A 25,946-nucleotide genomic window follows, 5' to 3' on the forward strand; every position below is an offset into this window, starting at 1 on the left:
GAATTCTGAGGGTGTTTTTGTCCAATATGATTGCTGACACACAAACCTTGGCTACAACACCAATATAATTGTATTAGTTAATATGTATTGGATTTCAGTGTTCTAGTATATCATGGTGTGGGCAGCAGGCACCTTACAAGTCCTGTTGATCATTTTACTCCATGGAGCAAAACATTTCATAGGAATCCAGGTGCAGTTGGAGCACTCGGTCAGTGGGATGAATGCATGCAGTTTACACAGTGTGTGAAGTTAACACAGACAGGTTTCTGCAAAGCGGAATAAGACGGATCAATTGCAGAGCATGTTTTTTAACATACCACTTGCAGAACACGTTTTTCCACCCACCCCCTCTTCTGTAGGTTTGTTACTGCTCAGATGCAGCATAGAACACTCAAGGTACTTGACTGAACACGTACAAACAGCTTTGGATTCAGACATTATCCTGTGATGAGGATAGGGATAAAAAAAGAGTAAAACTTGCAGTATACAGAATCAGATCACAGTAAATTCAGAAGGCCAGCAGGCGATTCCAGATTTAAGAGGGTCACTTGATGCCAACAGCACATTTCAGCACTGTGACTGCCAAAAATGTGAGGAAGTTTTTATTTTTCTGGAAATTATAATGACCACATGGTGACAGCACTACAGCACCAACATTACTCTTTGGCTCCAATCCAATTACAGGTGTTCTGTCCTCTGCATATGTATGATATACAACCTGACAGACAGATAAACGCTCTCCTGGCATCAGGACTCTGAAGACATTTGACTTTTATCCACAGGTTTATTGATGTCACAAGGAAAGGTGAAACTGAAACATATGGACAACAATCAGCACTATGTTGGTTATACATACTGATATGCAGTAATTCCATTGATACATTGCATTATAAACATAGCATGTAGCTAACGCTTCTATTGCTGTGTACGCCGAGTAGCCGCGTAGCGGTTAGCATCGGTAGCTCAACCAATAATATGCATCAGACATACAGGAAACATACAGTCAACAAAATATTGGTCTATAGTTGTAGGCTAAAAGATAAAATGAACTATACATACCCACGATGCTTTCAATGACATGAGATGCATGTATACGTAACTGGATTAATACAGACACATTTAACCGTTGCTGTCTCCCTCTCTCTGCTTAACTCTCTCACTCTAATGATTATGCACATGAACTAATTTGTTAATACTGACCCCTGTGGTTCTTGAGTGAATTACAACTAAGCACATAAACACAAATTGCTTAACATAGAACAAAGTTCCTAAATTAATTGTAACAGAACACTCCCCGTCTGGCGTGGTTACACGTCAACCAACAACTATGCTTCATATACTTAGGCCTTTGGGGGAAGAAGAAGCACTATCTCTGTAACAGGCCTAAGAAAGATGGCGGTTCTTCCAGATTTGACGACCTTGACCTCAACTTGACGCACCTTCCCATCTTTGCTAGGGAATGTTCGTGTCACTAGTCCAAGAGGCCATTCATTCCTCTGTACTTGACTGTTCTTAAAAAGAATGACACTCCCTGGCTCAACATTTGGGCGAGTGGTCTGCCACTTCTTGCGCATCTGTAATGTTGGGAGGTACAGTTTTCACCACCTGTCCCAAAAAGTATTAGATAGGTGCTGAACTTGTCTCCACTGGCGTTTGTACAAGTATGAAATGCTGAACTCCCCAGCAGGAGCAGGAAGAACGTTCACCTTCTGAGTGAGAAGAGCTGCTGGGCTAAGTATGAAGGGATCATCAGGGTCCGTTGTCATGGGTACAAGAGGCCTGGCATTGATCATGGCTGCTACCTCAGCCATGAAAGTGACCAGTACTTCGTGAGTAAGTTTGTCCTTCAGCTGGAGGAACATAGAGTCCAGAATTCTCCTTGCAAGACCAATCATTCTTTCCCATGCTCCACCAGAATGAGAAGCATGAGGAGGGTTAAAAGTCCATGAACAGCCTTGGTCTGTTAAGTAGGTCTTCACAGCTGTACTGTCGATGTTTGAAGGTATCTTCAAGTCTTTACAAGCTCCTACAAAGTTGGTGCCACGGTCTGAGCGAATATGCTTAACTGGCCCTCGGACAGCAAGAAAGCGTCTCAGAACATTAATGAAGCTGGATGTGTCGAGGGATTCTATGACTTCAATATGAATGGCTCTTATGCTCATGCATGTGAAGATCACAGCCCACCGTTTGCTTTGAAAAAGGCCTCCTCTAGTTCGACGTGAGGAGACATACCATGGACCAAACACATCTAATCCAACATTTGTAAAAGGAGGATTGGTCGACAAACGATCTACCGGAAGGCTGGCCATTTTTTGACTCTCAAGTGGAGCTCTGAGCCTTCTGCAAGTTATGCACTGATGGATGACACTGCTTACTTTTCTCTTCACTCCAACTACCCACAAGCCAGCTGAACGGATAGCTCCTTCTGTAAACAGACGACCTTGATGGTGGACCAGCTTGTGATGATGTCTGATCAGTAAAGTTGCAATGTGATGTTTGGCAGGAACAATCAGGGGGTTTTTCTCATGCTGCTCAAGGTTTGACTGGTGAAGGCGACCTCCGACTCTCAGCAGACCATGTTCATCGACGTAGGGGTCCAGATCTTTGAGGGGACTACCTTTGGGAATTTTCTCATGCCTTTGGATGCACTCGATCTCTTGGCAGTAGACTTCCCGTTGTACTGCTTGAATAATGATCATCGAAGCTTGATTGGCATTGCAGTAATGCCAGCCTTTGCATGAGATGGTTTTCTCCCGGGTAGCATTGAAAAGTCTAGCTATGTGTATAAGGCGAGTAACGGCACGATTTAGTGACTTCCAGGAAGAGAACTTAGTGAATCGTTGGGAATCTAGCTGTTTAAAAGATGTTGTCGTGCTTCGAGTGGACACTAAAGGCCGGATGTCTGGGTCTGAGCTTGGGTCAACAAGATCAAAGATATCCTTAGAGATATTTGGCTGTGGTTCAGTCAGAAATTTAGGTCCACTTAACCAGTTTACCTTTTGTAAGTGGCCTGCAAGGACAGAACGTGTTGCATGATCTGCGGGGTTCTTGTCTGTTGGCACATAGCGCCACTGGTCTGGGTGAGAGGATCTTCGAATACGAAGAATCCGGTTACTAACATAGACATAAAAGCGCCTTGTTTCATTACTAATATAACCCAGAACCACTTTGCTGTCTGAGTAATAGGTTGTGGCGTCGAGACGAAGATCTAGCTCTGTTGAGATCAAGTCTGCCAGTTCCACAGCAAGCACTGCCGCACAGAGTTCTAGTCTCGGAATTGTGTGTTCAGGTCGGGGTGCCAGCTTGGCTTTCCCCATTACAAACCCGACGTGACTGTTGCCAGCAGTGTCCGTGATTTTCAGATATGCCACTGCAGCAATAGCTTTGGTTGAGGCATCAGAGAAGACGCACAGTTCTCTCTTGACGGCAGCTGAAATTGAGGTACTTGTATAGGGCCTCGAAATGGAAAGATTTGACAGCTCTGCTAAAGAGGTTCTCCACGAGAGCCACAACTCCTCTATTTCTTTAGACAACGGTGCATCCCAGTCGCCATTTTCAGTAGTAAGCTCCCTAAGGATAGCCTTGCCTTGGATAGTAACTGGTGCTACAAACCCAAGAGGATCATAGAGGCTGTTGATCGTGGATAAGACTCCTCGCCGAGTGGAAGGTTTGATCTCGTCAGAGACATTGAAAAGAAAGCAGTCAGTCTGTAGGTTCCAGTTGAGTCCAAGACTGCGTTGCACTGGCAGCATGTCTACACCAAGGTCCAAATCTTTAAGGTCACTTGCATGGTCACCCGATGGAAAGGCTTCCATGACCTCTTTGCTGTTTGAAGCAATCTTGTGTAGCCTCAAGTTGGATCTAGAGAGAACGTCTTGCGTTTTCTTTAGTAATTCAATAGCGGCTTCGGCAGAATGCAGGGACTTTAACCCGTCATCTACATAGAAGTCGCGCATAACAAAATGCTTGACATCAGGGTCTACCTGGAGGTGATCACCCTGCACAGACTGATGTAGGCAATGTATGGCCACTGCAGGTGAGGGGCTATTACCAAAAACATGAACCCGCATGTGATAGTCCACAATGTCTTTGGAAAGGTCATTCTCTAAATACCAGAGGAAACGAAGGTAATTCCTGTCGTCTTCCTTCACCAAAAAGCAATAGAACATCTGTTCTATGTCTGTTGTGAAGGCAATTGCTTCTCGTCTGAAACGTATCAGTACACCAAGCAGTGTGTTATTCAGGTCGGGCCCAGTTAGCAGCACATCATTGAGCGATACACCGTTGTATTTGGCACTGGAATCGAACACTACTCGGATCTGTTTAGGTTTTTTTGGGTGGTACACTCCAAATGTTGGCAAGTACCATCGTTCTTCTTCCTCTCTGAGAGGGGGGGCTAACTCAGCATGGCCCTTCCTTAATATCTTATCCATAAAGCTGAGGAAGTGTTCTCTCATTTCAGTTTTCTTTTCCAAGTTGCGTCTGAGAGACATGAGACGGTTCAGTGCTTGAGGCCTATTGTTGGGGAGCTGCTGTCGTGGACTTTTAAAGGGTAATGGTGCTATCCAACTGTTGTTTGAATCTCTCTTTAGTCCTTCTTTCATTATTTTCATGAAGGATGCGTCCTGGATTGAGAAGGCTATCTTGTTGTCATCTTTCGTCCTTCTAAACACTGTGCATCCAATATGGTCAGACTCACAGATAAGTTTCTCCTCAGGCAATGTCAGTAGGCTTTGGTCGTCACTGCATTTTTCTTTAATATGGAACGTATTTGGACATGGTTCAAAGAGCGTAGGGCGCACTGGCTCTGTGGCGCTTGTGTAAAAGGTGGTGACTGTTTGTGGTGTGTGGACACCTCTCAGGCATACGTTGCCTACGATGACCCACCCCAGATCCAGCTTCTGTGCATAAGGTAGGTCATGTGGACCATTCACCTGTCTGCGGACTTTGTGCACCCTAATAATGTCTCGACCTAAGAGAAGCATAATTGGGGCTTGTGGATCGAGGTCTGGGATGAACTGCGCTACTGACTTGAGGTGTGAATGATGAAGAGCTGCACTGGGGGTTGGAATCTCATCTCTATTATTCGGAATGTCATTACATTCTATGAGACTGGGCAATGAGATGCAGACGGTTCCATCCAAAGATTCCACTTCATAGCCACTGGCTCGCCTTCCTACTAATTATTTAACTCCTGCACATGTTCTCAATGTATAAGGAGCATTTGGACTTTGGTCATTAAATACCTCAAAGAACTGTGATCGAACTAGTGATCTATTGCTCTGCTCATCTAGAATTGCGTACAGTTTCACTGCTTTGTTCCTGTGTCCAGCAGGATAAATCTTCACAAGACATATTTTGGAGCAGGATCGGTCTGTCAAATCACCACCACAAACCTCTGTGCATTTAGTGGTGACAAGAGATTGTGGTGTAGCTCCCTCTTCCTCCCCGCCATGCTCTGGAGTGGGGTCTGCTCTTCCCTTCCAGGGTGCAGGTCCTGGGTGAAGCACTGTGTGATGTCTTTCACTTTTGCATTCGGAACATTGAATTTTGACTTTGCAGTTCCTTGCAATATGTGATGAAGAACAACATTTAAAGCACATATTATTCTCCTTTAGAAATGTCTTACGATCATCAATGGGCTTTTCTCGGAAGGCTTCTATGAATTTCTATGAATGGGGCACAGCTCATCGCAATTCTGAGATATTGTTGGAGGCTCTAGGGAATCGGAAGTGGCCGTAGGAAGTATCTCTGTTTTATGTACGGAGACTTCTCTTCGTTTGTTTACTTTCCAGAGGGCATTTTCCGTCTTTGAAACGCTGTCTGTGCGAGAAATGAAGTTGAAGCTCGGGTCGTTTCCAATGCTAGCCTCTTGGCTAACAAAGGCGACAAAGTAAGTAAAAGGAGGATAGGGAACACGCCATTGTCGCTTATACGCTGCACCTACTGATGCCCACTTTTCTTGCAAATGGAACGGCAGCTTCTGAACGATAGGGTTTATGCCTCTAGCCGTATCAAGATAAGAGAGACCAGGCAAGTCGCCTTCATCTTTGGCTGACTGAAGTTCCATTAACAGATCACTCAGCTTTGTTAATTTAAAGTAATCTCGGTTTGATATTCTTGGAAAGGCATCAATGCGTTTGAACAAAGCCTCTTCTATTACTTCTGTTGAGCCGTAAGTTTGTTCAAGTCTACCCCATATCATAGCCAAACCTGCCTTTGGATGGTTAATATGTATTGCTCTTATCTGTTCAACCTGTTCTGCTGACTCTTTGCCTAGCCATTTGAGTAGAAGATCCATCTCCTCACTGGGGGTTAGGTTTAAACCGCTGATAGCATTCTGAAAGGAACGCTTCCAAGCTCTGTAATTCTGTGGTTTGTCATTGAATTGGAGTAACCCAGTAGCCACAAGCTCACGACGAGCGAGGTATCTAACAAAGTCATTCATGTTTGTGTCATTATCATTAACGTGTTGGGGTATAGGATTGGATGAGGAGGTAGGATGACTTTTGTTATTCTGAGATGTGAAATGTTGCATTGAGAAGCCATGGTTGTTTTCAAGCCTAGCGCTATGTGGTTCATGGACATTTCCATCTTCAGCAAGAAGGTGTTTTCGTGTATTCAAATTAAATGTTTGGGAAGTGGTGTTGATCTGAGAAAATGGTTTGGCTTCAGGTCTGAGAATTGAGGGTGGAACCCTGTAGTCTGAGGTTGGTTCTGATTTTACCGAGGCACCATCCTCATTTAAATGGGTTTCCGTCTCTTGCACTATGGCTTGTTCAGTCACATACTGTTCAGTACGTTGTGCATTTTTCAAGGAAATAGAATTTAAGCTTAACCTGCAACTAAGTTTCTCACTATCAGAATCAACAGCAGCTTCGAGTGTTTCTGCTTCAGCAATGGCTGCTGCAGCCACTTTCTTATAATTCAGAATTTCCATGGATGCTTCCAACTTAGCTTTCTCTAGCTTTAGGTTAATTTCTTCCTCAGCATAGGAAAGACGTACCTTTGCTGCTTCTGCTCTTGCTTTTGCCTTGGCTGCAGCGGACCCAGTTGACATACTTGATCGTACAGATGAACATGAGGCATGAGAGCGTGTCTTTAACGAAGACGTTTCCTCCATGGCTGCACAGAATGGCGACGTGTTCAGGCACCACTCTGATATTTAACGAAGAGACAAGTTATTATTGGTATCTGCCAGTTTGTATGACGTTATCCTGCCCGTTGAAGGTCGTGGTTTCACTGTTCTGTCCTCTGCATATGTATGATATACAACCTGACAGACAGATAAACGCTCTCCTGGCATCAGGACTCTGAAGACATTTGACTTTTATCCACAGGTTTATTGATGTCACAAGGAAAGGTGAAACTGAAACATATGGACAACAATCAGCACTATGTTGGTTATACATACTGATATGCAGTAATTCCATTGATACATTGCATTATAAACATAGCATGTAGCTAACGCTTCTATTGCTGTGTACGCCGAGTAGCCGCGTAGCGGTTAGCATCGGTAGCTCAACCAATAATATGCATCAGACATACAGGAATCATACAGTCAACAATATATTGGTCTATAGTTGTAGGCTAAAAGATAAAATGAACTATACATACCCACGATGCTTTCAATGACATGAGATGCATGTATACGTAACTGGATTAATACAGACACATTTAACCATTGCTGTCTCCCTCTCTCTGCTTAACTCTCTCACTCTAATGATTATGCACATGAACTAATTTGTTAATACTGACCCCTGTGGTTCTTGAGTGAATTACAACTAAGCACATAAACACAAATTGCTTAACAGAACAAAGTTCCTAAATTAATTGTAACAGAACAACAGGTTTGGCCTCTACAAATAAGGTAAACATCTGCAACTGAAATGAAGGTAAGAAAATCACAGAGGGTCTAGATGTGTGATCCCCTGCAAGTCACCATGCATAACATCATACCTAGTTGAACAGTGAAAGAATGTGTCACATGGTACAGCTGTTAAACCAGATGTATTTCAGGTTTTTTTATATGGCTGATTATAAATGAAGGCTGGTGAATGCACTGTGATGAAAGGACAACACATGAAATAATTTTTTATCAAATGGCAGAGGCAGAAGCCATGCCTTTTATTTAACAAACAAATAAAAAACTGTTAATAAAAAAAACACCACAACCGCATTTGCACAATACATCTTAAATGGCTAGACAGAAAGGTGGGGGCGCAATGAACTTCATATAGTCCAGCTTGAAAACATGTGTGGGGGAAATGCACTGCGTCAAACATTTACTGATTGAATGCTTTCAAGATCATGCAGGATAGAAAAGCCATTGTCCAAAGCTCTGGTCATAAGTAATTTTCAGCAGGGTTCCTTTGGCCTATTTTGAACAGTGTTGAGCATTTTTGCACCAAAGAGACGCTCCTAATTACAAGCTCACATGAAAAGAACTATAAAACTGTCCCATATTTACATCCATCCATATGTTTCATTGGGGGGGGAATTAAGCTTGTTGAACTTTGGCAACGCATGGACGAACTCTACATGGCTGCCTCAGTCCTCTCCTCCTCCGTACATGTCAGCCAGCTTCTTGAAGCGTGGGCCCCACTCGTTCAGGCAGTCGTAGTCCTGGTCCCCTGAGCTGGAGGAGTTCAGTGAGCTGAGAGAGCCAGCCTCCGAGCCACCTCCCTCGTAGTCAAAGACCAGCAGGGAGTCGTATGGGGGAGCCGTGGGGTCGTTGTCTGCTGCCTTCAGGTTCTACAGCATGGCAAAAAAAAAAAAAACAAAAAAAACAGAACACCATAAGATAATCCCAAAGGACTGACCAGAGGAAAAAGACATCCAGCTTTATGCAAACAGTAGCAGTTGCCTGAACCCTCTGCAAATTACTTACATCTTCGATGAAGGTGCCAATCTCCTCTGGGTTGGCAGGACGAGGGCGGTACTGGGGCGCTGGCATGAAAGTCGGGGCCACGTCATTACGGAAGACGTCCGGGCGGTTGTCCAGGCCCCTGTGCAGCACACTCAAGTCAAAGTCCTGCACAAGAGGAGGAAGAGAAAAAAAAAAGACAAGAGTTAGACAGGGAAAAGGGGAAAAAAATACAACCAACCACAAAACCACAACCAACCCTCCCCCCTCCTCAATGGGCCAACCTGATCATCTTCTCCACCACCCTCCTCATCATAGTAGTAGATGTTGTCGCGGATATCGTCATCAGAAAGCAATGGCTCCTTCTTCGACGACCTCTTCCTCCTCAAGAAGAGCAGCAGCAGAAGGACCAGCACTAGAGTGGAGGACAAGACACACTACCATCAACACCAATGGTCACCTAACAACTCAGACACCAGACATCACCTTAGAATTGTACTTGAAGGGCATCAGCAAAAAATGTCTTACACAGAAGAGCTAAAATGGCCCCAAGAATTCCGAGGATGGCGGACAGTTCTAAGCCTGCAAGGTTTGCGCGTTTGTCTGGACAATTGACTTCATTTCCTGTGCAGTCACATACAGAGGCCTGCACACTGTTGTCCTGGAAGAGACCACCACTGTCAAATACCCTCAGAACAACATTGTACTCTCCATGTTCCAGTGGGGTCTTGAGTTCAAGTATGATTCCAGTTCCTGCACACAAAAGAAAACACATTTGGTAGAAGCTCAAAAGACCAACACAAATAACTTGGACACAAGGACACAAACACACACACAGCTTACCACTGCTGTTCATCCTGACAGTCCAGTTTTTCTGGCCATCTCCCACAAGATCTGCATTATATGGAGAAGTGAAGCCAGGCCCGTCCTTGTCAGACACAGACAGCAGCACTGGAGCCGACTGCTTGTTGCACAATTTGAAGGATCTCTCCTCAATGACAGGAGGATTGTCATTTACATCCTGCAGCTCAATCACAAGGGTCCCTGTACCAGTTGCTGGAACTGGATCTGCAAAAACAAAAAGCTTTTAGAAGGCACTACTCTGATAAATGTTTCTTCTGAAGAAAACATGGGAAAATGAAATTACCATTATCCATGGCCAAGATCAGAGCTTCGTATCTGCCATCTTTCACAACATGGGACTCTCTGTCCATGTCACTCTTGACCCTGATCACTCCAGTCTCTTTGTCCACATTCAGCCAGCCGGCAGGATCACTACCTACACGATACCTGAAACACACAGCATGACCTCCGATTACTCCAGCAATGTTCATGCAGCAGAGAGAGAAGGTCTAATCTCTAGCACTACAACCACACACAGATATGGACACAGTTATGGTCTGCAGATAAACAGCAGCTACCAAACATTAAAGGCTCTGAGGAAACCCTTACGTCACTTTCTGAGACTTTGCCGTGTCAGGATCATTAGCGGTGTACACGGTTAGTTCACTGCCAACCTCCTGATTTTCAGATATGGGGATTGTCTTCTTATCTGGGTCAAACACTGGAGCCTCATTCACATCAATAACATTCACAGTCACTGTGGCAGTGGAGGTGGTCAGAGGTTTGGCAAACTGAATCTCATTCTCAGCGATCACCAACAGAGTGTACTTGGCATTTCTCTCAAAGTCCAACGGCTAAACACAATACAAAAATAAAAGCAATAAATTCAAGAACCATTCAAACAAACAAACCTGATCATGTTACCAAACCAGTTTCAGGGGTGCAGTACCTTGACAGTAGTAATGATGCCCTCCTGTTTGTTTGGTCCTGTGCTAATGTTGAAAAACCCACCACTGTTTCCATTTATAATCCTGAACTTTGCTGCCCAGGCAGGTGACTGAGGTTCATCTCCATCAGTCACTGGCATTTTCACCACCACAGCTCCCATTTTATTCTCTGGGACAGACACGTTATACTGAAAGACAATGAAGCTTCATTACCGATATGAAAACATCAAAACATCATTTTCTGATAGGAGATGGGTTTAAACTCCATTTACAGGTAATTTAACAGTCAAAAGTTTAGACACACCTGACCAAATGCATGTTCTTATTAGTAAAAAAGGACAATGTTCTCTAATAGATTATGCTTAAATTTGTTTATAAGAAATATAATTTGGGAAGGTGTTTTTATGTGGAATCATTCAACACACAAAGCAAACAGTTTTATTTCAGAACTTTAGCGCCTTGCTCTACATGTTTTCAGGACTGATGGAGAAGCATCATAGGTGCTGCTTCATGAAGTTGGTTAACAGAACACCACGAGTGTGCAGAGCGGTCATCAAAATATACGACAATTACTTCAAAGAATCTAATATTTTTTTTTATTGGAGCATAAGAACATTCTTTCTTTCTTGGGTTTGGCATTTTCCCCGTTTTTGTAATGTGAAAATAATAAAAACAAATATAGTGTATATTCAATTAATCCACCGTAAGACCATAAGGCTAAATTATACAAAACTTTCTGTATTTGGAAGCCGTCACTTTTCTTACCGAGGTCTTCTCAAACTGAGGTGCATGGTCGTTGCTGTCGGTTACAGTAATAATAGCTTTTCCTTTGCCTGTGAGGCCTTTACCCTGTAAATCTGCAACTTGGATCTCCAGTGTGTATTCAGGATATTTCTGAAAGATCATGATTAAAATTATTTATGATTTCATTCCACATTAAATCTAAACATTCATAAACCTGATTTCTGCACTCACCTCTCTGTCCAGTCCTTCAGCCTCCACTAGAATCGCCCCACTGACGGGGTTGATGGTGAACATGTTTGGATATGGCAGTGCTGGAATCTGACTGAGGATGGTGTATCTGATATCAGCATTGTCAGTGTTGGGGTCATCTGCATCAGTGGCTGTGACCGTCATGATCTCAAACCCTTCAGTGAAACAATGATCATGACATTATGAGCAGAGAATAATAAAAGGAATAAATATCAGCCATCACTAACTACTTCATTACATTAGCCACAAATAGCTACCTTTATTTGAAGCTTCTGGTACACTGCCTAGGAATGTATCTTGGGTGAAGACAGGATTGTTATCATTCTGATCAATCACATTGATTTCAATATCCATTGGCTGTTCCTTTACACTTCCATCTTGAGCAACTGCATGAGCTTGAAGCTGGAATTAACAGACAAGAACATGCAAAAGGTTTAAATGACTGATATCAGAACAGGTTCATTCAAACTGTGCATTAATCAGAACAGAAACAAAGCCTTCTTCAGCAGGACACACTGCATCTTATGTAAGCAACAACAATATGCCATGTATCATTAGAAGTAGTAGGAAACAAAATGTCTCCTACCTGATACTTGTCTTTTTTCTCTCTGTCTAGAGGCATTGTAACATACAGCCAGCCACTGTTCTTATCCACAGTGAAAAGGTTCTTAGGAGGCTGGTCTGCTCCTTCACCAGTGATGCTGTACCACAGCGGAGTTTCCTTAGCAACACTGGACTTGATCTGGACAAAAATGCAGCAATTAAGTACAAAAAACAATATATATAAAGGAAAGGTTTCATCCATGTTACTCAACAGCACACACCTGAACCGTCATCTTTTTAGGGAAAGGACCCCTGTCATTTTCTGGATAGGAGATTGCAGGGATCACCCAGTCTCTCTTTCTCCTGCTTAAGCCCGCAGAAGATTTTGGAAACTCCAGAAACAAGACAGTTGAGGGGGATTCAGGCTGCAGAATAAAGAAAGAGAAACAAATACATGACCAGAGTCTATAATCCTCCCCATACATTACATTTAGTTGTTTCATTTTCACACAAACAAAACTGCCAGCTTTAGCACAACACACAAATACATAGAACCGTGTGTAAATAAGTCTGGTGTACAGCATCTGACAGGTGTGTACACAAGACACCACCATCGTACATCAGTGGGACTCAAATCTGTCTTCTAACAGCATGCACTTCATACAACTCCAGGCAAGCATCACTTGAGTTGGGATGTAATTATCTAAGTGTAATAGGATATTCGCTGTTCGTATATCAAACCAACACAAAGTCTTCAAAAATAAATAGGAAGTCAAATGGTAAATTGTTAATGGAAAAGAAAGAAAAAAAAAATCCAGCATGTGTCACAGTTCCTGTTTTGTCCAGCAGAGGTCAGGCTGTGTTGGTGCAGTACCTGTGCAGGTCCCACTGCCTCAGTGTCTTCCTGTTCTCCTCTTCCACCCTCATGTTCCACCCTCACGTACGCAGTGTGTCTCTTGCCCGTGGAGTCCCAGGCGTGGACAGAGAACATCTTGTGACCCTCATGAAGAGTGACCTGCCTCTTCAACTTCACTGTTCCATCAGTGGTCACCTCAAACCGCTTATCAGTGGTGTCAAACACCATGCGCGACCTTCCACTACAGTCACTGAAACCCACTGAAAAGAAAGGATGGTATTGATGAATAAATTTGACTGCATATCAGGAACAAACTGCCATTATGAAGCCCAACAGCACATCACAGAGATCAAATGTGCTTTCAATGTTCATCAGACCAATATAGTACTATTAGGGTTGTGTTATGACCCACCATAGCGATGGATGGTAACCATTGCGATGCTACGCCCACTTTTATGTTTTTCCACAAACATGCACTGACCTTCTTTAGGTCTCCTTCACCTAAAACTTTAGCAGGGTTTGTACAGAAAATGATCAAATCAGGTATAACTCTAAAGTATGAATTAGAGTCAGGGATGAAAATCAAGATACCCTACTGCTACAAATACGCTTAATTGGCATATTTATTCTTATTCTATTATTAGGACATTATTGTAACTGAGCGGTATTACTTGGAGAAATAATGACAGAGACAGTAATGCAAAACAGTCTTCCACACTTTTACTTGTAAATCTTTCTTCCCGCTCACAGGCGCTCTCCCAGAATTCTCCTCCAAAACTAGTGCAACCCCCAGGGGACAAAAAGCATTTTTAACTCCCCCCTGTCAGTTTTCCTAAACAGAATACAGTCTGCTACATTATTATTTATATCTAGGTTATAGATTGTCTTCGTTTTTTCTGAAAACTCTTTCTGAGGGTGTGCTGGTAGCGCATGTGTAGAGATATTTTCATGCGATTAGCAGAAACCTGCTCTGGTTATTTTTCCATTATATAGCTTATTTTATAATTATTATGTTTTTATGTAGTAGGCCCCTTTTAATTTGGTCATGACCCCCCCCCCCCCCCCCCAAAACATCATCCCATTGCGATGTTTCACTGTAAACATTGTCATCTGCCAATTAAGGAGACATCGCCCAACCCCAAGTACTATTCTACATTTAATTATGAAGCACCATTTTACATCAGATGTCTGAACTTCTCCACTACTAAGGAGTCACTAAATATTAACCTAGTGTACAGCATTATAAAAACAATGTATATGGTTACCATGACATCAATAATAAACCATGTGCTTCAGATTAACATCTCAAAACAAGATCCAACTTCCATTTTGTGAAAAGCACCAAAAGTGAAAGCTCGGAGCCATATCTAAACACTGCCATAGCGATGGAGGTAAAACCTGATTTTGCTAACCTGGTCATGAAGGATCATGTCCTTCCCCACCCACAGAAACTATTGTTCAATCAAAGCTCTAAAGGCACCATATTAGCATTAACACCTGGCCTAGCAAGGAAAGTCTCCTTATGAAAATGTGGTCCATTGGAACGCAAATTGAACCCATGAAAGGAGACGCTACTTTCAGATAATTAAGGAAGCAGCGAGTCTCATTCAAGTCAAAAGTGTGGAAAGAACAATAGTCAACAGATGAGAGTTGAAATGCAATACAAAAAACTGTCATGTGAAACCAGACCGACAATGAAGAGCTCGTAAGCCGCTGTATTTTATCCAGCAAGTGCACAACCCTTATCAAAAAGGGTAATGAAGTTGCCAGAGCTCAAGGTGATGCGGCGCTGAGACATTCTTCTGATAATAAGGACCCTGCCACAGGGCCCCCAAATTAATTAGTCCAAACAAAAACAAACCCCATCTTGTGTGAAGCTGATTACCCCTAAAAACCAAGACAGGAAGCCTAACCGATACTTGTATTCAAGTTCATGGTGAATTTTTAATTGCCTTTGTAAAATTATTCATCTTAAGTATAAAAAGGACAGTAAAATTACACAACATCAATGATGACTTAATTAAATATAATACTAACCAGTAATGAACTCAGCAATCAGGGTGGTATCACAGATAGGCACAGTTACAACACATTTAAACCAGTATTACCAAAGAGCTCTTTTCCAGCTGTACATGTAGGTTTTAAACATAAAGGTGTTTAGTACCTTTCCCGAGCCTTTTGCCCCCATGAAGGTGCTCTCTGTGTACTCTGAAAACGAAGAGCTCCGAATCAAATGCAGGTGAACATGGTGGCGACTCCGCCAGCGCAGACGAAAGTACCTTTTAAAGTATATCACAAAGATTAATCAGTTATAACGAGACATTAAAAATCGCATTTGTTTTATTTGAGGTGGGTTAACACGGCAAAGTTCGTGTTTGCTCTTTAGTTTGAAAAACGCAGGCCAGTCGACATATCCGTCAATTAAAACGACTAAATAACACGACGACAACAAACAGAAAATAGTTACCTGTATAAATAAAAAAAACACAACTCCTATTCCAACACTCCGCTCCATCCGGAAAATAATCAAACGCAGTCCTTTGACTCTTAGTCCAAATGCGGTGTAATGATAGCTCGACGTAAACTTGTTGGTCGACGGTGTAGGAAATAAAGTGCAGCAGGTAGTTTCTGGCTGTTCCAGTCAGGTGGCCTCGCCCATCCGTTCACACCGTGTCCAAGTATGGGCATCAGGTTCAGAGGCCTCATGTACAAAGACTACGAGGCTGAAGTTGGTTACTTATTCGCACTTTGTTTAAAAGCGATAGATTAAACGTTACATTAAACGAGCGTAGGAGCAGACATTTAAGAGGTTATTGCTTCCCATACTGCTTTTGTGAATGTAAAAAATAAAAATATAATGAAAGCATTTCATTTGTAAAATGGTTTCTATTTCAAGTCGTTTCAATTGTATGCAGTTTGTACATGATGATTGAATTCGTCAACATTTCTAACGTAAGGAAACATTTTCTTAGATTTGAAAACTAAAAACACAGAAATGCTGTTCTAGAACACAAATAATCGGAAGAAGAAATACCAGCACACAACATGGCATATTGAGCAGTGGGCAGATAGGTGAACGCATTTTAAAGGGGCAGTTTCAGAGGATTATTGAAAGCCTTATTGATGGTGGGCCAGAGAAATAACAAATGCATCATGAAGAACAGGTCACTACCTAAGAGAGGAACCTGATTTTAGCCTGATCCAACATCATTTTATACCTTAAATCTAACTGGAAACACGGCATATTGAGTAGTTAAGTGCACAGAGAGCGCACTGAAATGGTTCAGAGGGGCAATTTCAGAGGTGTGCTGTATGCCTATAAGGCGTCGGGCCAGACAAATAACACATGCATCATACATAACTAGTTCCTATATGTATGAGCAACCTGGTTTTGGCCTGGCCCAGAATCATTTTATGCCTCAAATCTAACTGGAAACATGGCATATTGAGTAGTTAAGTGCACAGGTGAAATGGATCAGAGGGGCAAGTTCAGAGGCCTGCTGTATGCCTGTAATGTCTTGGGCCAGGCAAAACTCAATTGTATCATACACAAGTAGTTCCTATATGTATGAGGAACCTGTTTTTGGCCTGGCCCAGAATCATTTAATGCCTCAAATCTAACTGCGAACATGGCATATTGAGTAAAGCGCATTAGTGAAATGGGTCAGACGGCCAAGTTCAGAGGCCTGCTGTATGCCTGTAATGTCTTGGGCCAGGAAGTTGAGCTTCAACAACTTGTCAACCATCTGGCACATGCAAGTGATGAGTTTGGTCTGTGTCAGGGCTGGCTCGGATGCCACACCATCTATCTCCACTAGGGGCACCCGAGTCATCCCTAGACTACATCCACGCAATCAGCAATGATCCGTGGATTGATCCATGATTGTTTTGTTTGTCGTTGTATATTGGATTAATCATGCCTCGTCGATCCCAGAAGGGTTCGTCAAGTGTTCGTGTGGGTTATTCGTCTCTCTCCGTTGTTACGGAGAGTTTAACCCCTTGTGTACTGAATAAAAGTAAGCTCTCTTCGCAATTATGTTTGCCCTCCGGTTTTTGTGAGTCTCAGACGTTACAGCGATCTAACACTTAATTTGTGTCAATTTTACGTAATTTGTTAGCTACCTGACAGGATTTTGATATGGAGCTTTAAATAGTTAATTTAAGTTTACTTCAGAAAAATATTGTTTGTATACATTGACAAATTTACTGGAAATTTTTATTCGTTTTGCTGCTCTTGGTGTTCAGGTATCCAACCAATGAATACGTTCGGGTTGCCAAAGCTTTAATTGTGAAGTACCCTTTCCTGAAGGATGCTGAGGGGAATGGCTATGTAAGTTTGTGGGCTTAGTTTTTTAGGTTGTTTAAGTTTTGTTTGTTTTTCCCCATTGTTGATCACTGAATAGTATTTGGCATAATATTGTTATATTGTTGTAATGTGTGGTAATGTCATGATAACTGAAAGCAATTATGTTTTGATTTGATGCTTTTCATTAACCAGCATACTTGGCATTTTTCACTGAAGCAGAAGTTCAAGGCAGAACAGGCACAACTTCTCAGAAATACAGAGGTTCAAAGGTTTAAAGAGAAATTTCATCAAGCAAGAAGGTCAACAGACGAAACTGAAACTTTGTGTGTTAAGCATACTAAAACATCGTAAGTATCCATCTATGTTGGTTTTTCAACAAGGAAAGAGATTTGAATAATGCACTGATTATTTGTACCTTTGCTAAAGGCACCGTGTATTGTTTGAGAGGATGCTACGTCTGTTGAGGCCCACATTAAGGTACTGCATGACCAGTACAAGACACATCCTGATTTAAGGATCCTGAAGGACCGCATGAAGAAGACCTTCACATGGCGGCATTGAGAAATGGCAGAGGGAATGACAATAGAAAACCTCTTGATGAGAGACCCATTTTTAAGAACATCATCGGAGTAAATGGGAATAGCTAAATCATAGCCAAGTGATGCATCAACATTATGTAGGTGTATCTTTTATAGGTCTGAAGATATGTATGGCTTAGTACAGATCATAAGGATTTGTATGCTAGATCATGTTAGCATTTTACGACATGATTTTTGAACCATTGTCTAATGTGCTTTTTTACTCGTGTTTTTGCTTTATCTTACAGTTGTATGATGAGGTTGATGCAACCTTTGACAGTGAATATATATTGCCATTTTAGCGAGGGATTTACAGTTGTACTTCTTAATTTGTTGAAACTAGTCAAGGGGACATTGCCATTGAAAAAACTACATGGAGGCTAGAGAGGAATCCATGGCCGAGGACCTCCAAGGTTGTGATTTTCACCCAAATTGTTTCATCAGTGTTGATTTTAATCAAAATGCTTTTGAATGTAAATTGTTTATGTAAGTATGGAATTGTTATTAAAGCATTTTCTTCATGATGTAGGCATTGACTTCAGGGGCGGACCTGTTCTCTTACCATCCATCTTCAGGGAGAACATTGATCACCTCGTTCGTTTTGGAGAGGTAAGAAACTGCTGTCCCACAAACTGACGTAGCCATACTCAATAGCATGTCTTTTAGAGTGCCATCTCAGATCAAGGTTATAGCCTTCACATTATGCCTGTTTACTGGTATCAAATATTCACTGAGAATAACAGTAACTCAGCTAGGCTGTGGAGATGACCACATGCATAAAAGGTACTTTGCATCAGTGGCACTCTGGTCTTTGATTCTCTGTAGGGTGAACATTCAACACCATATCCAACAATTCAGCTGAAAGACCACGACTGGAGAACTACAATTTCCAGTCGAAGAGTGTTGTGAAAGTTGGAGTTGAGGTGTGCTCTTGTGCTGCAATAGACAAGGCCTTCATCAAACCTTCTGTATGTATTACTCCTTCAACATTGCCTACGCTAAATGACTTAAAAACACAATGACATTTCTTCAGAGGTGTATTCTAAACATTAAGGATGATGGAGAAAAATCCAATGCTAATAACTGTGACCCGAGTGATCAACCTTCTGTATTAAACCAGTCATGCCTCCACTACATGTCCTCGTCAGTGTGATGATCAGTGTTTTAGGCTGTCCTCGAGTTTTAGTATGTATTTCTGAAGGTTTTTTTTTCCCATTGTTTGAATTCTGCCAATAATGGATACATGCACTTTTAAAATTTCTGTAATATTGTTATTTTTATAACAAAATTTTCATTTGGATGAAATGGATCTGTTGATGGCAGATTTATAATGGTATTAGAGGATTTCTTGAAAATTGCAATGGAGATGTATTGGTTTTTAAAATATTTAATCTCACATTGCTATGAATTTCTATTTCAGTGCATTTTGAATGAATGCTACAAATTCTGGTTACTGCTAAATAAACAGGATATAACCACATTATGAGCATTTGTGTGGATATTGCTGGTACACTTTAGTCACTATAGGGTCCAAAATGATTTGTCGCTGGGGTGGTACCTTTTAGAAAGGGTACATAGTTGTACCATAATTTAAAAGATACATTTTAGCCTCTAGGGCAGTGGTTCCCAAAGTGGGGGGCGCGCCCCCTAGGTGGGGCACGGAGCTATTGCAGGGGGGGCGCAGAGCTTGGAAGTAAAGCATGGTTTATATGGCGTCAAATTAGTATCTTTAATATGAGAGCGCAAAGATAATGTTAAATTGAGCAAGTCAGACACATTGAGCACGCAAAATCAAGGAAACCGAGCAAAAACAGTGACAACGAGAGCAGAGAATCAAGAATTGCGCGGTTAAGCGTGCTCGTTTCTCGCAGCCACGCGAGCGCTTCACTGTTTTCAGCGCATGTTTCAGTTTTTTGCTCGCTTCGTAATTACAAGCGGGGATACGTCACAGATTGACGATGATCCAGGCTTGGTAGAAGATTACCGGATTCATCGATCGAAATTGCCAGTGAGCCTTATGGAACAGGTAAATTCAGAGTGCAATGTGTTTTTTGTTTTTAATTGATATGTTATTTCAAAGTAGGTTTCAGTGTGTATTTTATTGTAAGTGTTGGTTGGTGTTATCACATTATAGTTAATTATTTACAGAGCCGGTTAAAGCTGGCTAGACCTACTTAGCCAAGTTGATTATTAGCATGGATTTATACAGGTAAATACTAGCAACATGATTTCTTTCGTTTATTTAGGAAACCATGCTCCATTACATACTGGAACGACTTTCTTCAAAACTCCATTGGATTATCCAACAACCCTCACTTGATCTAGATTACTTAGATTTTGTTTGTAATCAGGATTATTATTATTATTTTTTTATTATTATTGATGCAGCATCTCAGGTTGTAGACATTTCGTTGGCCATTACTGAAGGTCTTCTGAAGCTACATGTGACGGGCAGGGTGAGCAACTCAAAAAGGAAGCGATCACGCCAAGTCTCAAGGAAATAGGATGGTTTAATAGAAAGTGTGCAAACCAAAAACCCGTGCATTGTTCCAAATGAAGGAAATAATAACCAGCAGTCAACTGGTACAAAGACGAGACATATATAGACGAACAAACGACCCTCAGGTGAGACGGATCACGGGTCCCGCCCACCTGAGGGACGAACATCAAGTCAAGAAACGGAGCAGCTGTGATCTTCAGTGGAGCCACAGCACTGTCTGACTGCTCTGGCAGGCACATTTATTTGAACATGGTACTTTTCCACGTAAATTCCTGTTCGTGAAAATTATACATTAGTTAATTGTACAATGATTGAATATTGTACTTTTTATTAATGTACATTTAAATCCAGCAATGTACAGAAGAATAACAGTGTAAATTCACACAATCAGAATAGAATAAAAAGTCAAAGTAAATATGCTATACTGATTAAAATTGGAATTTTGTATTATTCTTAACTAGCTGCCAAGTTCCAAGAAACTTTTTATTTTTTACTATATTTGCATTTATTCTAATTACATATGGTGTTTTAGCATGTATCAAGACAAAAATAAAGTTTTTGCACAGTAGGAAATATTTGCACTTTGGCTAGTGTATAAAGCACTGAGAAGATAATGAATAAATTAACAAGTGCTTTTACAGAAGGAATCTATACATAATGCACATTGGCAATTTAGATATAGAATCCTAAACACTCACAATATTGTAATAGGTTAACATTTGAACATCAGGTCAGTAAAAACCCAGAAACACCATATTAACAAATTTACACTCTTGAAAAAGCATTGCCAAAATGCAGTGCAAGAGTCATTATATTTTTGAATTCCTTGTAAGATTTCATATGTGCAGTTGGGAATGTTATAGTGTTGCTACAGGCACTGATGATTGGAAAGCAAATTTTGTGAGATTCAGTGTCACAGTCATGATTAAACTTTATGTGAATTTTAAAGTTGCTCTTCTCACTTGGTAGTATAGGTTTGTGTGCCTGGCCAGTGAGCCACTGAAGGATTGCTGGGACTGTGAGAGGTCTGGTGTTGGGCTCCCCTTCAGTGTCAGATTCTTCTGTTTCACTTGTTAGGCCACTTCTTTCAGGACCCATATTGTCTGCACCTAAATAATGACATTAATATTAAGTTGTAACACTAGTGGGTGCACTAATGGTGGAAAGGTACTCAGTTGTATCTCATCAGGATGCCTCTTACCATTGTCTTCTGCCTCCTGCAGAAAATCCTGGAAGTTGTTGAGAATGTCCATTTCAAGTATGTGCCTTGTTGTCCCTTTCTCACTCAAGTGTGGTGTGCAGTTTGATATAATGAAGTCAGCGTCGGGCTTTAAAAAGGTGTGACCATCAGCATAAAACATTTGAAAAAAGCTACAATAAAATCTTCATGTGATTGGCATTCTAATAAAATGTGACCGAGGATTTACCTTGTCATCCTGAAGTGGCACAAACAAGGGCCGGCAAAGCTCAGTGTTTAACTCAAGCACTCTATGAAGATTGTAGAGCTGCAAACCTTTGCTCAACTGCTGAAGCATTGGAAAAAGTCGTGCCAGAGAGTGCAGAACAATGGTTCTGAAACAAAAATTAATTGGGCCTCTAATGTATGGATATGTATTTCTAGAATGGTCTTAGAAAAATTCCAGTGAAATATATAATACACAATTAACTAAAGACAGTCAGAAGTTTAGAATAATCATGCTTCAAATTTCAACATAAACCGATGCACAAACCTTATAATTTGCTCCTTTTTACCTATGCATATGACACCTGTATATCCACAGGATAATATGTCATCGGTAAGGATGGGTAGGTATTCAGCTGTGACACTTGTGACCTGAAACATCACTATTGCAATGAAAAACCAAAATAAATGAATTGTGACATTTAGACTATAGTATTTAACACATACCTTAATAATCAATTCTCTGGTTTCTTGATCTGTGACATTATTTGGGGTAAGAATTTGTCAGAATCTCCTGTAGCAAGGTAAGTGTAGCACCAGTCCTGCATAAAATTGGGTGGTGGACCTCCTTGGGCCAAGCTTGCAGCAAATATTTCCCCAAAAGTCCTATGTGCAGATCACATAATTGAGTCAGCATAATAGTTTAAAATAATACGGTTACCAGTGATAATTATCAAATAATACCTGAAGTAACACTGGTCAAGGGCAGTTATTGAATAGATAGGATTCTTTCCTTTTCCGTCAATGCTTGGTTCAAAGAAATGTGTTTCAATTCCAGACATCATGTCTGACAAAACAATAAGAATTACATTTGAAAAGCACTACTACTGCAATTCAGTAAAATCACCTTAAATACAGATATCAGACTATACAGCAACAATAAAACCTATTGAAAGTACTTCACTGTGATAACTGATAATAGGTAGGTAAAGTAATGAATAACAATTAAAATGAATCATTAAAAAAATTACCAGTTAAGAATTCCTTCTTCAAAGCTCCTGTATCTACACCTGCCTCACCCATATAACATACATGCAGGGAGCATTTTGGGGTGCTTTTCTTTTGCCGCTGCCATTGCTGAAGACCACGCTGGAGAAGGTTAGATCTTGTGATGCAGATTGAAAATTTTTCAGATTCATCCACCTGGTCAGCAATGTTTTGCAAGAGGTCATCAAGGCTAGAAAACAACAATTTAAAAAAAGTAATTTTGTTAATTACTGTATACTGTATACTTTACAATTTGTATCATTTTAATTGACTTCACACCTTTGAGCCCCTTCTTGACCCACATCTGAGCTGTCTGCTTTTGTAGTAGGCCTGCTTAATAAAATAATAAATAAATTAGGCCATACATTTAACACATTTCTTCACAAAAACAAAACTGAAACAGTTGTCAAATATGTAAAATTCAGATGGATCAAGATTCAAATTGGAATTGGTGATCACAGGCTATTATATATACTGTGTATATCATATACATGTGTGTGGACTGTATATATATGTACTCTGCATGAACTATTTCATTTGTACATCCTACCTACCTCTCACCACATACACTTGCATGCACCTCAAGAAGATCTAAGGGAAAGCATTCTTGGCAAACTGGGCAAGTAGGTTCTCTCTAAAAACATATATGAAGATGTATATTAGAGGAATATTGGTCATAGAACATGTAATCAAGAGAAGATGTAACTATTAGAATTAGATAATTAGAATGATCTAAATCAACAGATAAAACTTTAAATACAAGTGCAAAATTTTTTGCACAGCAATGATGACAGCTATATCAAACACAATGAATCAACGAGTATCAAGACCTACGGAGCCCGTAAGGTGACATCATGTAAAAAATAAAATAACGCGTGGCCACGACTTACTAACGCGTGCGAACGCCTTACTAACGCGTGGCCACGACTTACTAATGCGTGCGAACGAGATATTTAAGGCGTGGGAACGAGATAATTAATGCGTGGGAACGAGATCATTAAGGCGTGGGAACGAGATACTAATGTCGCCTTTCACGTGCGGCAACAAAGTTAATTTTTTCACAGCAAAACAAGCAGATCCCAGGGTTGTTCGTGAACTGACTGCCAAGGAGGGGATGTACACTAACTGACTGCCCAAGGAAGATAAACCTGGCTTTATATAAAGTAATACTTAATTATCTCGTTCGCACGCGTTAATTATCTCGTTCGCACGCATTAATAATCTCGTTCGCACGCCTTAAATATCTCGTTCGCACGCCTTAAATATCTCGTTCGCACGCGTTAGTAAGTCGTGGCCACGCGTTAGTAAGGCGTTCGCACGCGTTAGTAAGTCGTGGCCACGCGTTATTATTTTTTTACATGATGTCACCTTACGGGCTCCGTAAAGACCAATTACAATGACCTAGCCATTTCCTGGTATACAGAAGGCTGTCTCGTGGGTTGCTGTGACGTGGTAGCTTGCTGTCCCTGTCTCTGGCCCTGATTACCCTGACTTACTCTTTCTGTCACCAGAGCACTGTTTATTGCCATGAGTAAATTCTGGGCTGTGTTTATTATATCACTCATATTGACCTAGCAAAATAACAAAAGTACTGTTACCTGACATGCTGAACATAAATCCACATTCAGCTAATTTAACAATCAAGCTAACCACCATTTAACTTAGATTTAAAATTGGCATACAGTGTAAACAATATAATTTCAACAGTCATACATTACTACACTACATTCATCATTCTGGTAACTGTTCATTTATATCACAAAAAGTAATGATTTCTATATATATATTTACTCACGTTTTGATTTGACTCTCCCATCATAGAAATAAGCGTTGACTTTTGATCGATGATTTCGTTAATCTTCTACCAAGCCTGGATCATCGCCAATCTGTGACGTATTTCCGCTTGTAATTACGAGCAGAAATTTTAGAAGCGAGCAAAAAACTGAAACGCGCGCTGAAAACAGTGAAGCGCTGGCGTGGCTGCGAGAAACGAGTGCACTTAACCGCTTAATTCTTGATTCTCTGCTCTCGTTGTCACTGTTTTTGCTCGGTTTCCTTGATTTTGCGTGCTCAATGTGTCTGACTTGCTCGATTTAACATTATCTTTGCGCTCTCATATTAAAGATACTAATTTGACGCCATACACATCTATGATTCAATGAGTTACTAGTTCGCTCTGGCGCCAACCACTGGCGAACGATCGATCGCGATATATAATACTTAATTTGTGTCCATTTCACACCCCGCTCGCTACACTCGCCACCTCCTCCAGGTTCAAATCTCACTCCAAGCGATCTTGAAAAGTTGGCAACCCTGAAATAAATAGATAATAAAAATGGACTACTAAATAAAGGAAACCATACAACATTTACTCCGTATTGCAATGTAATCACAAAAAAAGCAAAAACACCGCAACTTGCATCGCAATTTTTTTGAAAAACACCAAACATCAAACATTTTAGCCCGCAACAATCACAAAAAAGGCCCACGAAATCCTGGTGGGACTGATATATGTGTGTGTGTGTGTGTGTGAATGTTCTGCACTTGATTCTCTCTCTCTTGGCAATTTCCCAATGTGATGATAGTTAGAGCAGTTTATTTTCCTTAAAAATAAATATGCCCTAGAGGCTGAGGAAAGATTTTGTCTCGTCTATTTCTATGTTGCAACCATTGGACTCCTGCTGTGTGTTAGTGGTGCTCCTGCTAACACAAAGATATGCTCACACTGAATAAGAGTAAAACAGTATCAGACAGTGGCGGCCTCTGACAAATATCTCAGAGGGGGCAATTGATGTGATGATATCCAATGTGACCATTTCAGTGGGTAAATAAAAAACAGTGACTTAACCAAATGAAAATATAATCATAAATATATATTTCTCTCTACATTATAGACTGTACAGTATTTGTGCACCGATATATCTTGTAAATATCATCTTGGTTAAAGCTCTATAATGACTGAACTGTGGTCAACAAAAATTGTCATCTCTCAATTTGCCCTCACAAACATTGACTTTAAACATGGAGAGAGGCCAGATTATGGAGCTATTTTAGTGTCACCAGAA

The 25,946-nt window shown here is 41.0% G+C and overlaps 1 protein-coding gene and 2 long non-coding RNA genes across 4 annotated transcripts; 1 reads left to right on the top strand and 2 right to left on the bottom strand.

Moving 5' to 3' along the window:
• Positions 1-8,088: 8,088 nt before the first annotated feature.
• Positions 8,089-15,688, bottom strand: LOC143475097 (cadherin-1-like). Its single transcript, XM_076972870.1, has 16 exons — positions 15,516-15,688; positions 15,213-15,327; positions 13,067-13,308; positions 12,474-12,617; positions 12,236-12,391; positions 11,907-12,051; positions 11,632-11,804; positions 11,422-11,550; positions 10,659-10,844; positions 10,319-10,563; positions 10,014-10,156; positions 9,710-9,934; positions 9,395-9,619; positions 9,151-9,281; positions 8,891-9,034; positions 8,089-8,754 (listed from the first exon to the last, which is right to left on the bottom strand). Exons 1-16 carry the CDS (start codon positions 15,561-15,563, stop codon positions 8,551-8,553), a joined length of 2,655 nt encoding a protein of 884 aa, XP_076828985.1. The 5' UTR covers positions 15,564-15,688; the 3' UTR covers positions 8,089-8,550.
• A 1,866-nt stretch (positions 15,689-17,554) lies between these two features.
• LOC143475580 (uncharacterized) lies at positions 17,555-19,269 on the top strand. 2 transcript variants are annotated; one of them, XR_013121076.1, is made up of 4 exons: positions 17,555-17,701; positions 17,781-18,345; positions 18,462-18,541; positions 18,758-19,269. It is a non-coding gene; the product is annotated as an uncharacterized LOC143475580 (long non-coding RNA). The 2 variants fall into 2 exon arrangements; XR_013121062.1 differs by having other exon boundaries at positions 17,555-18,345.
• Positions 19,270-22,392: 3,123 nt separating this feature from the next.
• Positions 22,393-23,517, bottom strand: LOC143475522 (uncharacterized). Its single transcript, XR_013121044.1, has 5 exons — positions 23,436-23,517; positions 23,161-23,214; positions 22,866-23,071; positions 22,579-22,681; positions 22,393-22,500 (listed from the first exon to the last, which is right to left on the bottom strand). It is a non-coding gene; the product is annotated as an uncharacterized LOC143475522 (long non-coding RNA).
• Between the last annotated feature and the right edge of the window lie 2,429 nt (positions 23,518-25,946).

Source organism: Brachyhypopomus gauderio, chromosome 1 (genome assembly GCF_052324685.1).
Source record: "Brachyhypopomus gauderio isolate BG-103 chromosome 1, BGAUD_0.2, whole genome shotgun sequence".
In the NCBI taxonomy this organism is placed as follows: Eukaryota; Metazoa; Chordata; class Actinopteri; order Gymnotiformes; family Hypopomidae; genus Brachyhypopomus; species Brachyhypopomus gauderio.

Coding starts and splice junctions, on each gene's coding strand:
- LOC143475097 (XM_076972870.1), bottom strand. CDS start 15,563: ATGGAGCGGAGTGTTGGAATAGGAGTTGTGTTTTTTTTATTTATACAG. Junction 10,845..11,421: donor CTCAGTTTGAGAAGACCTCG/GTAAGAAAAGTG, acceptor ATTGTCTTTCAG/TATAACGTGTCTGTCCCAGA. Junction 9,620..9,709: donor TGTCAGGATGAACAGCAGTG/GTAAGCTGTGTG, acceptor TTTTGTGTGCAG/GAACTGGAATCATACTTGAA.